The sequence below is a fragment of the Branchiostoma lanceolatum genome, chromosome 1, assembly GCF_035083965.1.
Source record: "Branchiostoma lanceolatum isolate klBraLanc5 chromosome 1, klBraLanc5.hap2, whole genome shotgun sequence".
Classification (NCBI taxonomy): domain Eukaryota; kingdom Metazoa; phylum Chordata; class Leptocardii; order Amphioxiformes; family Branchiostomatidae; genus Branchiostoma; species Branchiostoma lanceolatum.
In genome coordinates this window covers 28,051,312-28,068,027 of record NC_089722.1, presented here as the reverse complement: position 1 = coordinate 28,068,027, position 16,716 = coordinate 28,051,312, and the positions used below count along the sequence as shown (strand labels likewise).

Below are 16,716 nucleotides of genomic sequence, written 5' to 3'. Positions count from 1 at the left end.
GTCATTTACGTTTTATATAATATAAAAGGAGGTTGACATCAGTCAATTTTAAACACCCCTTTGGTTGTAGCAAGTAAAATGATCCACTTCCGGGTTGAATGTCCTGCTCACGTGTGGTTGAAGAGGCTCAGACCAGACCAGGCTCCAGGAAAAATCATGGTTGTTTCTGTAAAAGTCGAAGGTTTGAGCGCCTTTCTGGAGGCTGTTGAGAAGCACAAGGGGAAAACCATCTTCGCACTGTTTACCGGCTCCCACGACGCCCAGGGGAAAAGCTGGTGTCCTGACTGTGTCTCAGGTAAATACAATATATTGATTTATACAAAATCATTTTCCCCTCCTCTATATCCATTAAAAAAAGAGATAAAGCTTTATCATTAGCTTAGACAATGGGTGCACACTACTCGATGTTGTTCAAAGTGCTATCATTTTTATATCTTTTGTGTAACTGTCCTGTTTCCTCCCAGCTGACCCAGTTGTAGAGGAGTGTGTGAAGGGCGCTCCAGAGGATGCTGTCTTCATCACCTGCTCTGTAGGTGACAGGGCAACGTAAGTATTCCATTATACATGTGCAAAAATGGATTTGTTGTGTATATATTTCTCTTATTGCTGTGTGATTACATCTCAACGGCGGTTATACCGGCTATACAGATACAGTAGAATCCGCTTAACTGCACCACCCATTTGTCAGTGTTTTTGGTGCAATTATCCGGCTGGTGCAATTATGCGAAATGCCCAGCTGGACCGCACCACCATGGGCGAGGGGGTGTATTGTTAGTCAGAAACACTAGCACAAAGAAAACAGACGAAATTATTCAGTTGTTAACTTTATTTATTGACCCTTTGCTGAAAATAAAGAAATGACTACGAACCTGTTTTGATTTTGCATTCTTTCATTTTTCCATGCGATCTACCGCATTACAACACACGTAATGTTACAGGGGAGGCATTCTGAAACATCGTCATGCCACCCATGGGATAACAGTTTCTGTGTTACATTATGCAGAGTGCAGTTGTCGATTTACGTAAATCATGTACCGCCATGAAACTAGGAATTGAAACTAAAACTTGGTTACTGATTACGGGTGACCCGCCCGGGACCTCCCATACGATTCCTATCAACGTAACTGCCAATGGAGACCGCCTTGTTTTGTTACTCAAAACAGTTTTAAACATATTGGCGGTATTGCACCTTTTCACCGACAGGTATCGGCTCATTTGTACCGCACTTGCCGATTTCAGCGCACCTTTTCAGTTAACTTGTCGAGGATTTTTGAAAAAAATTGGTGCAGTTATCCAGCATTGGTGACCATGCGCGGTGCAGATATGCGGCGTCACTAACAGTGCAGTGAATGGGAACCGGTTTGGGATTTTGGGATTCGGTGCAATTAAATGGAAGGTGCGTTTATCCGAGGTGCAATTAAGTGGCTTCGTCTGTATCATGAATTTGCTATCTGTACTAATCTCCAAGCAGATGCAAGGACCTGGCTCAGTCTATATGTTTCACACAAGTTTTTACAGCATTTAGTACCCCTTGCTAGTACTGCACTTTTTTAAAGATTCTCTACCTAAAACACTGAGCCCTGATCCTTACATCTGTTTGGAGCAAAATTTGTTTGTCAAATACAGCCTAGATAAAACCAAGGAGGTTAAAACCTCCTTGATAAAACAAAGTAAAAGATTTTGTTAACTCTTGCACATGTTGTTGTGACATTTACGTTGTGTCTAATAATATTCTTGTGCGGTTTTTGTTCCTTAAGGTGGAAGGACCAGACGAATGATTTCCGCACTCACGACAAGCTGAAGCTGACAAGTGTGCCCACCCTCATGAGATGGGGAACGGTTGGTCCCTTTCTTTTTTATGAAATCATTCTCTTGTGGATAGAAATTTCCAATCATCAAGCAGATGTTAGGGTGTTCAGTTGTAACATTTTCTGACTGGCCGGCTTTACTGGGAGCCCACCATCGATCTCAGAAAATGTAATTTTACAAATTTGCCATTTTAGAAATGCTACTTCATAGATTTCCAAGCTTCAAGCAGATGTTTGGGTGTAAAACTGTGTAATGTTTCCTAACTGGCCTCCTTTTCTGTGAGCCCACCACCCCAGAAATTGGTTATTTTTTTATCCAATGTTGCAGATGAAGTCATCACCAAAGTTGAAAAAAATTCAAAAAGATTCAACAAATGTTAAATCTTGATTAGATTAAAGAGCTTGCTAGAAATAGGGGCAATAAATCATAATTGCAAATCAAGATGCCATTTTTTCAGGAAGGTTTCATTATTTTATTAGGACTGCCAACACTGCCATAAACTTGGAAGTTGGAGCACAAACAGCATTGCTAGTGTCTTTCATTAGCTTGTCTCACATGTCACTGTGTATGTTACAAATCGTATACTGTATCATCGACTAGTGTCCATCAGCATATGAAAATGAGTGTTCTCTTCAAGAAGTTTTAACCTCCTGTTTCACCCTTTGCAGCCCCAAAGGCTAATGGAAGAAGACTGTGCCAAGAGTAACCTGGTCTCAATGCTCTTTGAAGAGGACTAGGATGGAGGAAATCTTAAGCAAACATCCTGCTTTCATCTCTCCTGTGACGTTTAAACTAAAGAAATATTGTAGCTAAATTGGGGTCTTGTCGGGTTCCAGCGAAGTTTCATGGAAAATTCAGGACAACCTACATGTAACGCTTAATTTAGGAAGGCACTGGCTACAATTGACACATAGTTTCCACCACCTCACCATGGATTACGTGAAGTCACATTATTACCTTACCTAAGAATTACAGGAAGTTGTCAAGTTTGCTGTTGCCTACGTATACAGGACAACGGTATGCATGCAACCCGTTAGTTACTGATTGTAACCGAGGTACAATGATGAAAATAAATGGACATGTGATGTGACGCACAGAACTTTTCTAACTTCAACTCTGTTAATCTTTTTAATATCAACACTCTGAACTATGATGTGTCTTACTTGATCCATTATGTTATGAAGGGATATATATGTACGTAAGTGTTATGCGCTATGCCTTCTGTCTCTCTTTATTCACAATCAGTTTATTGTTTATAAACTCAATTTACTGATCATCACAAATAGGAGTGTGTTAGTCTCCAACCAGACCTAATGGATTGCAAAGACCGTATCCAACTGGAAGAAGGAGCTTGTTGCAAAACGTACTTCCTCTGCCAGTTTGATACGGTCTTTATGCAACCTATAGATCTGCTTGGAGATTAGGAGTGTGTAGCCTGATAACTGAAGCCTGCAAAAGTCATGGTTTGGATGCGATAAAATCTTGCCCTTATGCTCTGTGCCATCCTTGTGTCTGTTTCAAAATGCATACATGTGTATTGTGTTTAGCATTTGATTGATTCTGGGTTTGATTTTAGTGTAATCCAATTGTGTAAAATAGACCACACATACACTTCAATAAAAAGTATTGGTTATAACCTTTTTATTCAGCTGCTTTTGTAGACTGATATAGTTCACAAAATGTTTTCAAGGGGCACATGTAATGCAGACGTCCCAAAATTATGATGTGGTGTATGCCTAAAACATAGTTTTTACTTTACTTTATTTGGTATCTTTACCATTTTCCATTTTTCTTATGTTTGAAAACATGAAATATTTCACACTAACAATTTAGAGTCATGATCAAAATCAGATAAATTTTGTTTCAATTGAAATTGTACAATACTGATTTTTTTTAAACAAGGGACATTTTTGCAAAAAATATTTCAATCTGATAAACTGATAGCCTTAGACTTAAAAGTGTTAGTATTAAAAGTACTAGTATCTAAAAGTATAAAATACGAACACCAACCAACTAATAGTAGCGATAAAACTACTGGGTTTTATATACATGCTAGTCTACTATAGTAACAGTATCTAGGATACGCAGTCAGTATTTTCAGGACACTCAGTAGAATAGGGGACCACACAGTAACATTGGTTTGTTATAGTTTTCATACCAAAGTCAGTTTTCATACCAAACCTGGAATTGATCTTCACAAAATACATGCATAAAGTCTGCCATGGAAAATTTTTTAAAAATTCATCAACACTGGGAAATTCAGACAGACCACTAGGCACTACTGACACAAATGTGACCATAATTTCACCACCGATCAGCATTTTGAATGCCACATTTTTACATCAAATTTTCCAAAACTCAGGACAACTTTTAAAAACACTTCCCAAAAGGCGTTTTCAAAAACAGCTCAAGAAAATGCATGTAAAGACGATTCGATCCCTCCACAAATTGTTTTCAAAAACTGTTCCACTCTCAGGCATTATCAACAAGTTTGGCAACATAAAAAAATGTTGCCATGGCGACGGTGGTCTCTGTTAACGTTTTTGTTTTTAGCCCACATGCAAATAAGGACCTCGCCTAAATCATATCAGTCGATCACCTTTACCAAAATAACACAAGTTGTCCAATGTATGAAAATCTTGTTTTCACAAAAAAAGATATCGCACTATTGCCTCATAGATATGTAAATGAGACCCTCTATAAAAGATTTGTGTCTAATAGTGGCCACATTTACTTAACTTCCAAATGGTGCAAAAATGACATCCCCATCATTTACCACTATGGATTTATAGTATTTTGGCATTAATTATGCAAATTAAGTATCAATTTGCATAATTGATATCTATCGATATTCATCCTCTTTCTCAGTTACACATGTCATGCGTTTGAGAGTCCTTTAATAGAATGCAGCTGATTTATTAACTGTCCTCATTAATTATGCAAATTGAATATTTATTTGCATAATTGGCATATGATTATGTAAATCATCACTTAAGCTATCTACACACCAAAAGTTATGATGATCCGTCATCCTCTTCTTACGTTATTCTCTTTCAAAGTTTGAGTCAAAATCAGCTCCTGCAGTTCCAAAAAAAGCCGCTAGGGGGTCCAAATCTACAGGACATATTTTCCTAACAAAGAACTATCCACCACTTAAAAATCATGACTATAGCAAGTTCAGAAGACGAGATTTGAAAAGTGAAAGTTCCCCTGCAGTACCATAGAAAGTCGCTAGGGGGCCCAAAATTCAATCATTACAAGGTCTCCCACAGACCTACCTACCTACAAAATATGAAGACAATACATCCAGGCATTCTTGAGTTATCGTCCCATGGACTTTCACATTCCTGTACAATTCCTAGAATTCTTGCAATCTGCACACAATATAGTAAAACTTTGGCTCGCCCCTGAGGCGTCGCCAAAAATACCTGTAGAAAATGCGTGTAAAGGAGCGTATCTGACGGTGTATTAAGAACACGGTTTTAAAAATGCCTGGGGGTGTTTGTGAAAATGCATGTAAAAGTGGGCCTTAGTAAATATCTGTTCTATCTCCAAGGTTAGTAGAATAACACAGATACACAAATAGCTACAGCAACCCATGTACGTATCCTATATATAGACATTAGACACCCCCTCCCCCCAACATACTTGACACCTTACAAACTAGCAAAGCCCTTCTCCGGCCCCCGAATCCTCCTGGCCAATTGGATGTCCCTGGGCATGAGGGTGACTCTCTTGGCGTGAAGTGCGATCAGGTTAGCATCCTCCATCAACCCAACCAGGAATGCTTCTGCTGCCTGGAGAAGAAAATCAAAAGACATCCGGCCTCATTAGTCATTTTCTCTTAGGCCACTGTTAGGTGGAAATACTGTACTGCCGTGCCGTAGATCGTCTACCAATTACATATGGCCTCCGTCGGTCAGTATTGACCATGGTAAAATCCTAATCCTAACAGCCCTACAGCATTACAATTTACAACAAAAGCTGTAAAGTAGCCTGAAATCTATCCTATTTTAGCTCTGGCATATAATCTCCAAGCAGATGTTGGGGTAGAAAATGGTCACGTTTTCTGATCGGCTGGGGTTGAGTATAGTCTGTATAACGCAAACTCCAGCTGTCCGGGGGTTTCTCTCCCCTCCCCGCGGAGTTTGTGCTCGACTAGCTCTAAGCCAGGAGAGCTGTTATCAAAAATAATAACACCAATCAGAGGCCATGATTTCAGCCAGGTCCCCATTGCCAGCTAGTTAGCATGTCTGTTAGCTGGCACCACTGGCACCACAGGTAGATGGGGAGGAAGGGATGGGAAATGAGATCCAGATATTGGGAGGGTGAGAAATGAGATGTATCCAAGCCTGTTAAAAGGGATTTTAAACCTCCTTTAGTTTATCTGTTCCTTTAGAGGCAGACAATGTCAGTTTCTCCCACATCAAAAACCAAGTTTGAAAATCCAACAAGAAAAGACTTGACTGCCGAAAAATGTTCAAAGTACAGAGAAACGGCCTGTGAAACTCTCTTCCTACCACCTGCAGATCAGGCATCTGCAGCTGTCAATCACTGGATAGCAACAGCAATAGATCCTTAGCAACTAGAGTCTGGCCTGGGCAGGCAGCTCTGTGGGCTGATGACAGCTGCTTAGATTATCCATATTTAGAAAGGAGGATTCCCTTGAATTAGCAGCCCAAGCCATCAAGCTCTTGGGTTGGGAGCCGATTACAGGACGGCGAGCGGTCACAGGAGGCTTGATTGAATTCAGGCTAGGGTTGAGTACTGTCAGGAAAACCAGCCGATTAGAAAACTTTCTACCCAACATCTGCTGGGAGAACATTAGTCTGCTCCTCTGATCAGTTCCGTACAGAATGCTAGTCAACATAAGATGTGCGGCCTAATGAGCGTAAACCCCCTGGACAGAGCAACTTATAGGCAGTGTGTGAAGACTAGCGGACTGCTTCCCACCCCTGCATGTGTCAGGGACCCCATCAGCATTGTGTAATGGATACTACATGTACTAGTCAACTAGAGTACTAGTACATGTACTACTCTTGTCATGTGTTGGCGGCCAAACTATTCTGTGGAGAAGAGACCAGAGGCATGATCTAGAGGTATAGCAGGCTATGAAATCATATTCTCCAAGCAGAGGTTTCGGCCGAGGAGGGTAGGAGTGTCCAGGATTTTTAACGTCCCTCTGCCTTCAAGGAAACTCCTACCCTACTCGACCGAAACCTCTGCTTAGAGAATAATAAAATCAGGCAGGAGACAGAATTCTGTGGGAAAGCTATCAGAGGAGCAAACTGGAGCTAGAATAGGATGCATATGGACTCTATGCGTTTAGGCTTAGATTTTATGTACAATGTATACCGAAGATGTAAAGAATTGACTTGCTACTTTAAAATTCTGCCAACAGAATCAGCCATTTTACCTTACTTACCCCAAAGCTTGTGACAGAAAGCTAGGTACTGAGTATGTTGAAGATAAGCTAACATTAGCTTGAATTCAATCAAGCCTCCTGTGACCGCTCGCCGCCCTGTAACCGCCTCACAACCCAAGGAGGGGAGAGAAACCCCCGGACAGCTGGAGTTTGCGTTATACAGACTAAGCTAACATTACCTCTTGTAGAGCCATGATGGCGTAGGCCTGCCATCTGAAGTCCGCTCCTCCAACCTCCTGACAAACCTCGCGCACCTGGAGTGGGAAGGGAGAAGAAGTGAAGTTTGGGGAAATCATGAAAATAAGATATTTGGTTCGGTTTTATGTTTGCTATTTTCAGTGACCTCTCATTACAAACTCATCCTATTGCAAAGACAATTTTTCTATCTTGCAATTGTGTTAGTACGGTCAATTATCACTGACCAAGAAACTGAGTCAATTTCAATATAATTTCATGTGGGATCTAGTTTTACAACAAATTGCAGCAGCATAATAATAATTATTATTATTATCATTAATCTTTAGGGTGGTCCCTTCAGTTAACTATGTAACTGATTTCCAAGGGAGCCCATCTGGGTGAATGGTGTAAATCACCGTATGGCTGATATGAGACGGAGGTTTGCCAGGCCTCCATCAGGGTGATTTGTAGTGAATCACCAACTCCAGACAGAAGGGTTTGGAGAACTTTGGACCATCGCACACCGGGGCATGCCCCTACTCTTTTTCGAATACTGATAAAGTCTTTTTTAAAGTTTGGTTTTAGTATATTATCTATTATTATCACATAGGTAGATGGCGTCGACCAATCAGAAGCCTCCATTGCCCACAATAAGTGGTCTGCTATCACGCCATAACACACCACTTCTTGACGTCATGTCAGAACACAACCGTTCCATTTTGTTGAGGGGGTATCTTTTTGGTGAATCTTTTTCTTAACCTTGTTTAACAAATCTTTATAACCATTGCATTTTGTAGAGGGGGTATCTATTTGATGAATCTTTTTCTTAACCTTGTTTAAAAGAATCTTCATTGTCTTAGAATTCCTAAAAATTTCCTTAGAATACATGAAAAAGGGAAAACAAATTTAAAATTCCCAAAAATGTTCCGCGTGTTCCATTTGCTGTTGGCCAAAGAAACCATGTTCTATCTAAGGTTCCGCGCGTTCCATTTCCTGCTGGCCAAAGAACCTGTGTTCTTTTCAGGTTACCTGAGGTCTTGTTGCAGGGAGATTCTTCAATATATACAATCATAACATTTTCTGACTGACCTGAAACCGACCCTCCTATCCTGTGTGGTTGAAATAAATAAATCAGGCAACAGTTGTACATACTCTTCATCATCTTCTGTTAAAAAAGGACAAATGTGAATTCTGAAATGCATTCTTAATAGTATAAGGGATCTATGCGTCAAACAGAAATTGTCTACTCTTTCTCTTATATGCGTCAGTTTGGATAAGCTATATGATAATAACGTTAATGACCCGCCTCTTCCTCGGTGTATATGGTGTCATAACGCCCGGTCATGTGCTATAACCACCTCATAAAACCACCTCGTTCACTTCGCTCACTCGGTGGTTTTATTCGGTGGTTATAGCACATGGCCAGGTGTTATGACACCATATACACCTCGGGGCGGGTCATTAACCCTTAATTATTACTGTTAGGACTAACAGTAATATCATCTAGTTGTGATGAAGAATACTATCTTGTATATAACGTTATATATTTTTCTTCTTACCACTCTTGAAAAAGGCAACTTCCTGAGAAGAAGTGCTGTGGATTTCTGATATTTCCGGATCTCCATCAGTGCTCTTGTCCCAGGGCGAAATCTCCTCCTCTCTGTGATTGTAAAGATTACCATATTTGCAAATTAGACCACGTCTAGCGATATAATAGACGTTAAACCAAGGAGGTTAACCTGCTTGGTTAACCAAGGACAGCAACAAAAAAATTATGAGATTACTTCTTCTTCTTTCTTGCTTCGCAGTAAAACAACAAAATTTACTCAGGATAACATTAACACCCAAGACTAGCTAGTACATTTGTACAAGAGGCATCTTGCGCCCATGTCTAGCGGCGTTAGACATTAAAAACATAAAACACGAACAACAACAAAATATTTTTTTTTTTACAAAAGCACAAAGAAACGATAACTATCCAACACTGATCAGTCTGAATTCTATGGCTTCAGTGATCATGATATTGGATTTTTCAACTCACTTCTTGGGCTAGGGGCCCCTGCCTGTCCCGCAGTCGGCCCGCGCCCACCGGCGGGAGTTCCCTGTCCTCTGCCCGGCGTCCCGGCCCGCCCTGGCCCCGCTCCCCTGGCCGGGCTTCCCGCGTGCCGTACCCTTGGCATCCTGGTGTTGTCTCTTTACAAGATCAATGTCCAGAAGACACGTTTTGGGTAGGTTTAGGGGACCAACGTGAGCAGTGGTATTTAAAAATGTCCGCTGTTTACTGCATGCAGTGACGTGTCCCGCTGTTGTCCCGGACTCCTAACGGTTAAAATTTGAAAAAAAGCGCCGCAAGACCGCGTACCCGTACTAATCATGCAGCTAAATACAAGCATCGTTTCATAGATCATTCTAAATATATAAGCTTACATAAACACATGATATTTGTATAATACTTTAACAGGGGAAGTGAATGATTGTAACTCCCAGTACATTCCCATTCAAGTTCACCCCCCAGCCAATTTTTATGTGAAACTGAAAGGGTATGGGGGCTTGGTAAGCCGAAACCGGTGTAGTCATGCTCCTGGCGGTTATTGGTTGTACTGCAGGTACTAGAATTAGAACTGTAAGTCTGCTTGAGGGCTTCCCATGCTAGACCGTACAGGGGAGCACTATGGTAGACCCAGTCTGACGTGCCTCCTACAGCGGGTCACGGCATACCGTACGCGCGTTCTCACAAGTTAAATATTTCTGGACTGGAATCTTTGACAGGTGAGCAAAGAAACCAGGAACTGAAATAAGAGGCTATGTGGGGTTTGTTTATTTGTTTATTACAATTCACCACACACGTGTGGATGGTGAGAACAGGTGGTAACACCTTTTCAAGCTCTCACCTCAGAAACACATCCGTGACAACATTAAAGTTATCATTTGGTGACAACAGCAGGTGGTTTCAAACTCTTTGGCCAATGTGATAAAAGTAGCTTAGTAAGTTAAACCTGACTCCAGGGACCTGAAAAAAACGGTCTCAGTAGACATGTGGTCACTGTATACATGGATCTTGTGCTAACGGGATAAATAATCTACGGTACTAACAAATCGTGGACATTATGCATAATTGGTCATTACTAAATGTTTTACAGTACATGTCAGAGATAGTCAACATGATATTGTCCTGCCCTGTTCATATATCTACCTATGTAGGCCGACTTATATACAACTCTGTGCAAAAACGAGACATTGTTTTACATTCCTGACTCAGAATACTATCATCGTATATCAGATATTACATTGTATACTGTTTTAGCCATTAGAAAGCACATTATAAGATCGATTTTTATTCATGTTATAGATAATTTCTTTGAAATTGTTAAATATGAGAATTAGTCGATTGTTATGTATCTACAAATTGCCATACATTGTACCCGTTACAATTGTCGCGCAATAAAGTTCTTCTTCTTCTTCTGTATATCAATGACAGGGTGGCCCGTATGCTATGCATGTGACATGTCGTCATCACCAGCGCAGGTTTGACAAACACTAAATTCAAAGTTGTAAAGTGTCCAGGTAGCTGTGTAAGGCGCTGACGTACTCTTCTCTGTGAAGCCTCATGTGGTTGGAGTGTAAGGAGTCGTCCCAGAACTGCAGCCGGACGTCGCAGCCCAGCTTTCGCCAACCCTCGGCGCAGCGCTCGTTGTACTCTTTGGTAGACATCGGGTCGTTATCGCAACCGTAAAACAGAACCGGCGTCTTCGGGATCTGTGTTTCCCAAAACGAACGGACCTGGCGGAGTCAAGAAAAACGTCGTCATTAAAAAGATGTCTGCAATATCTTCACTATGAGGTTGTAATGCTATGAATTTTATTACATGTACCTGTGGCAGGCACTATTGAACCCACGCTATATACGAGACAATCCTTTATAAAAAAATTTAAAAAACATGCTCAACATGACATAATGATGATAATCATTCCTTACTTTCTTACCGATGAAAATGGGAGGCGCTCGCTTGTGGATTGGACCATTTTGAAATCAGCCTACGCTTTAGATTGGGCGTGACTGTTAACGGTTTACGTAGAAAGAAAGCGACCCATTACGTGTTACGGATGATGTACGTATACAGACTACGAATTACGTTGATTTTGGGCGACTGCCTACGCATTACCAATCGTTCAGTTTCTTTAACAGAATATTGAACAAATTTTAGTATTTGAAAGAAATTGTATTCTAGTATATTCTACATGTACCGTGAGATCCCACTGCACATATACGTCACTTTCTCGTCCCTTCTATCATTGACCACCCTCCTCAACAGGCCCGACTCGCTCGGTACGTTACCTCCCGCATCGGCCCTGCTATTCCAAGCCCGTATTCTTGCTTCTGGTGACGTTACTGACAGTGGCATGAATAATCAATGAGCTAGCCTTATTTGGCACAAACAGTCGTTATTTTGTTCTGAACCCAAAGTAGCGATGTAAGACCAAGGAGTAAGACGTAACCTGATTGGCTGATAGCTTCCCGGCGACCTTTGCGGTTTTGCACAAGATGAGCTTGTACAAAGCCTCTAATTGGCTGAAAGCCGTTTTGGTGGTGACGTCACCAGAAGCCAGAATATGGGCTGGGAATAGCAGGGCTGATGCGGGAGGTAACGGACCAAGCGAGTCGGGCCTGATGAGGAGAGGGTGACGTGTCATTGACAAACGTTGACAAATGTTCCAACCAGTAGTTGCAAACACTGACACTAGTGACAGGCAGTCATCTTACCGATGGCGACTTTCTAACTAGACAAATGCTTTCGCATTTTCAAAACAACTTTGCAACCAAAAACACATGTAAGTACAATAAATGGTTGAACAGAGAAACAGATGAATAACTGAATAAATAACACGCAAAAAATGTTTACCTACTAGTAGTAACCTATTGATTGTGTAACTATATCATATTTTCTCCCAATGTTAAAACCCTTGATAATAGCTACCTGCTACTTGGGCAACCTTGTCTGTACATGTACGTGTTTTAACCAAACCAATGAAAAAATCAATCAATAAAATGACGCATACATAAACGTGTAATTTCGGCACTCCCGGCACGAACGTAAAGTAGCTCCAGAGCCCGGCAGCGAACAGCAGCCTACCGACAGGATTGTTGATGGACTTCCCGATTCCGACTGCCGCTCCTTCATTGTCCCCGACAGGACCGTCAAACACCTGTCCGACAACCCTGTCCAGAACGTCGCCATATTCTGTATCATCTCGTGCGTTTTTCAGCAGCATGGCGTACGGAATGAAGCCAATAGACACACTGTGCACGAGTAACGGTTGTTTTGGGTTGGCTTCTGCCTTCAGGAACTTCAGAGCGTCTGCGGCGGTATTCTTCGCGAACCCTGTGGGTGAGAGGGCGTACCAAGGGTCCCCTTTCACCGTCAGGACGTCGTACCCCCGCCGGTGGTACAATACGCGGTGTTTGTCCAGCACTTTCCTGCTAGCGTACAGCCAGGAGAAGAGCAGCACCAGCGGTCTGTCGTCGGTAAGAGGACTGCGGTCGCTCGTGGACTGTACTTCGATGTGTGTGGTGACGACTCGGACGTTAAACTGACTTTTGTCGACTGAAGTTGTTGGCGCGGTTTTTGTGTTCTCTGGCAGTCGCTGAAAATGAATGAATGTCATTTTATATTTCCTCGACTCGTTTAACTTGGGCGTTTTTGTTATTCTCCTGCAATTACTGCAGACGAATGAACGAACACATCTATTTCTTGAACTTTTACTGTCGCCACCCCTGACACCCAACACCGTCCCCGGAGAATTATGCCGGAGGCATCGCTCTCCCTTTAATTAACATACTGAAACCCTTGCTTCGCCCCCTCTAATCGTGTTGTCTTTTTTCAGCTCGGATACAATCAAAATGAGAACAATTACGCAGACACCCTCTGATCGTGTGTGCGTGACTGTATGTAGTCTGCACCAGTACCCGGTATATGAATGAGGGTCTGCATGCCCTTTTTCGTTAAGCGTTACGAGCGATTTTAATTCACCGTTAATAGTTACCGGCCGCCCTGAATTTACCGTTAAGCGTTATCGGTATATTAATCGTGAAGCGTTACTGGTCGTTTTAATTACTCGTTAAGCGTTATTTGTCATCCTGAATTCAACGTTAAGCGTTATTGAGTAATTCCTCGTTACGCAGGAAAAAGCATTTCAGTGGGTCAAGATTCCAAAATTTTCTCCAGGGAGCACATGACTCCGGCGAAAATATGTCGTTAGGGCGCCCCCAGCCCCCCACAAAATTTCAAGCTGAAACACTTCTATTTTTCACTCTACCAGCAAAGTTTTCTCCTCAAATTTCAGGAAATTAAGCGTTTCGCGGTTCAAGATTTTAAAATTTTCCCCGGGTGCATGCCGGGCCTCCGTCAAAAAATATTGTCAGGAGGGCGTCGACCCCCAAAACTCAACCTGAAACTCGTCTGTATTTTTTTCACAAACAGAGATATCATTAAGCTTAACTTACAATACCAGTAATATTTGCCCGTCAAAATGCAAGAAATAGCGTTTCAGGGTGTCCAGAATTTTCCCCGGGAGCATGTCGCAGCTCCCGCGAGGTCTGGAGGGCGTAACGCCCCTCAAAAATCAAGCTGAAACTCTTCTGTATTTTTTTTTTCAAATAGAGATGTCATAAAACTTAGCTTACTCTTCAGCAAAATCCCCCCCTCAGAATGCAGGAAAAAGCGTTTCAGACGGTCAAGATTTCAAAATTTTCGTCGCGCCTTCGGCGCTCGTCATCGTGATCATTAACATTTCGTCCCACCAATACGAAATTTCCTATCGCCGCCGAATTTAAAGGGTTCGGAGCAGACGTGTGAGAATGGCATAGCGTAATCATAGGTCTCTTGCCACAAGATCAGGACGACTAGTGGCAAAAAAACGTCGTCTTCAGGGGTATCTCATGTTCTAAAAACGCTGAATTTACCGTTAAGCGTTATCGGCCGGCCTGAATTTACCGTTAAGCGTTATCGGCTGGCCTGAATATACCGTTAAGCGTTGCCAGGACCCCCCATGCAGACCCTCATGAATAACTTGCCGAATTGTCTCAAGAATCGGTCCCGCATTGAACCATGCAGCAGAGAAGCCAATCGGGCCACGAGAGTCTAGAAACAGACAAATCATATGTACCCTGTTTAACAATGGACTATCTCCAAGGCGACGAATAAGTCTCGTAAAGAGTAGATTTTTTGCCAATAGCTACGTACCAAATATTTTCATTCACAAAACAAAACAGAATCGTTGCTATCTAATCACGTACCTCTGGGGTTTTGGCCGCTGTGACTCTTAGGTCTTGCCTATGGGAAGATGCCAGGCCTCTGATAACACACCACCACTGTCGTCCTTTTCTCAGCAAAATCGCCATGTTCCTAACAAGAACACCAAACAAATTCAAACCAAGGAGGTTACATATAGATCTTTCTATATCTAACCTGCTTGCTTACATGTATTCTTCTTTGCGTCTGTTCCTCATTCTTTCACATTTATTCTTTTTTTGGAACTTTTTGAATTTAGGCAACAACAAGCAGCTACGATTATAATTACCTGTACTTGAGTTTTTCAAACTTTTTTTTAAAACGGATAAGCCTAAATGGCAAAGTTTCTGTCCGAACTTCTCGAAATCTTAAAGAGATAATACACTATGTTCTCCCAAACTCTCAAAATATTGCTTTTACGATGGAGGATATAGCGTAGCCTTAGGGGTACAATTCACGGACTTATTATTGTCCAAACAAAGTATGGACATATCGTTCGAAGAGTAGGTGATACGTCAGAAAAGAACATAATACGCCGTGATTAAGTCAGAAAGTTGCGCTACCGCCTCTTCAGACATAACAAACTTTAGGCCATGCCCCAGCGCAACCTTGGTCTTCCTGTCAGCCTGGCTGTGTTTCCAATTATCGGCAGTCCCAGGAGTGCTTCCCCAGCGCGAGTCGGGGCAGCGACCCCGAAGCCCTGCCAGCCCTGCCTGAAGTCAGTAGAATGTACACATGTAGTACTGAATTTATTTCCCCAATATTCTACACGAGCTTATTCTCACACAACTCAGTGGCGCATTTTACTTCCACGTGGTTCTCGTCTACCTTCTTAACAACGTCAATAATAGGCCACTCATTGGAGTCTTCCTGAGGTGTTATCCTCCTAACCAGTGTCCGTACTCGAAGACGTCATAATGATTGTTCCTCGTACAGCGCTTTGTACACGAGGATTTGGGTCTTGTTGACATGGCAGAGTAAGAAAAGGAAATAGCGGCCGGGAAACACGCTCTATTAAAGGATGGGGGTTTCAGCCTTTGACCTATGCCTTTCACCCCAGTAGACTGCCATCGAAAAAGAATTCAAGCGGGGAAACAAAGCTTAGAAACCATAGATAGCGTGTAGTCTATAACAAAGAAAATAGAAGGTAGGGTAGCTCACCAGTACCAAGAAGTGACTTTAATGTGTAGGCCGCCGTAGTCTTGTCCGGTTGTAAGTAGGGTCCGATCAGTGGGGTCGGATGGACGTAGGCCGTAGCCCGGCAAAACTCTGTGACGCAGATATACTGACAGTGTCGTTCCTGCAGGCTAGCACACGGTCCTGGCAGAACACCGCTTCTCCAAACGGCAAAGTTCTCCTGGTCCTGACAAAGTTCTCCGGGCCTCGACCCACCGATGATACAGTCCCACGTGTCAAACCAAGATCAGGCTGCCGACTTGCATACAAGCCGGCAAGGTCAACCGATCCTTCCTGGTTTACAACGTTTCCTAAATCTTGCCTGATTTTTCGCCGATCTAAGCCGACAACGCCAATGTAGCAGGTTTCCAACAAACAGATCGGTCAAATACCAAAATCCCGGTGCACAATCCTTTTATTTCAATCTGTACAGTCCACCCAGCCCTTTCTCAGAATCCTCAACACAATCTGACGTCACTCTCCCAGCCCAGCCTCTCTATCCCCCCTGGCTTATGGGCACTATCATTCACTAGTGTCGGAGGTGACACCTAACTATCATGACAGTGTATTTAACCTCATTGCTAGTAGAAGACCGCAGATGGACCAAGAAGTTCACCGAAAGAGTCCCGGGTGGTAGAGATGTCTAGTCCGAGTCTCTTGTCAGCGGGCTCCGAAAATTGATCAGCGTCGGTGAAAGGTGAGCAGCAGACTCTGACTAGTAAATGTAGACCGGCGGGTTTGTGGTACTAATCATAGTAGTCTACGAGTAAACCTCACACAGCTGCAGGCTAAGTCTGATGAATGTAGACCAGTTCAACCAGCAGAGTATAGGAAACAGACG

At 42.4% G+C, this 16,716-nt stretch overlaps 3 protein-coding genes across 4 annotated transcripts; 1 reads left to right on the top strand and 2 right to left on the bottom strand.

Annotated features, from left to right (window-relative positions):
- Nucleotides 1-63: 63 nt before the first annotated feature.
- Nucleotides 64-3,445, top strand: LOC136446558 (thioredoxin domain-containing protein 17-like). 2 transcript variants are annotated; one of them, XR_010757592.1, is made up of 5 exons: nt 64-295; nt 465-546; nt 1,758-1,839; nt 2,478-3,105; nt 3,244-3,445. XR_010757592.1 is itself a non-coding variant. In XM_066444991.1 (4 exons), exons 1-4 carry the CDS (start codon nt 79-81, stop codon nt 2,544-2,546), a joined length of 450 nt encoding a protein of 149 aa, XP_066301088.1. In that variant the 5' UTR covers nt 64-78; the 3' UTR covers nt 2,547-3,445. The 2 variants fall into 2 exon arrangements, 1 of the variants encoding a protein (XP_066301088.1); XM_066444991.1 differs by having other exon boundaries at nt 2,478-3,445.
- On the bottom strand, nt 3,434-9,761 carry LOC136446552 (histone H3-like centromeric protein A). The gene is made up of 4 exons (XM_066444980.1): nt 9,453-9,761; nt 8,971-9,071; nt 7,414-7,488; nt 3,434-5,606 (listed from the first exon to the last, which is right to left on the bottom strand). The coding sequence occupies exons 1-4, from the start codon at nt 9,589-9,591 to the stop codon at nt 5,466-5,468; spliced, it is 456 nt and encodes a 151-aa protein (XP_066301077.1). The 5' UTR covers nt 9,592-9,761; the 3' UTR covers nt 3,434-5,465.
- A 457-nt stretch (nt 9,762-10,218) lies between these two features.
- On the bottom strand, nt 10,219-16,002 carry LOC136446546 (uncharacterized). Its single transcript, XM_066444965.1, has 5 exons — nt 15,867-16,002; nt 15,308-15,412; nt 14,705-14,813; nt 12,469-13,053; nt 10,219-11,191 (listed from the first exon to the last, which is right to left on the bottom strand). The coding sequence occupies exons 3-5, from the start codon at nt 14,807-14,809 to the stop codon at nt 10,955-10,957; spliced, it is 927 nt and encodes a 308-aa protein (XP_066301062.1). The 5' UTR covers nt 14,810-14,813; nt 15,308-15,412; nt 15,867-16,002; the 3' UTR covers nt 10,219-10,954.
- Nucleotides 16,003-16,716: the final 714 nt, after the last annotated feature.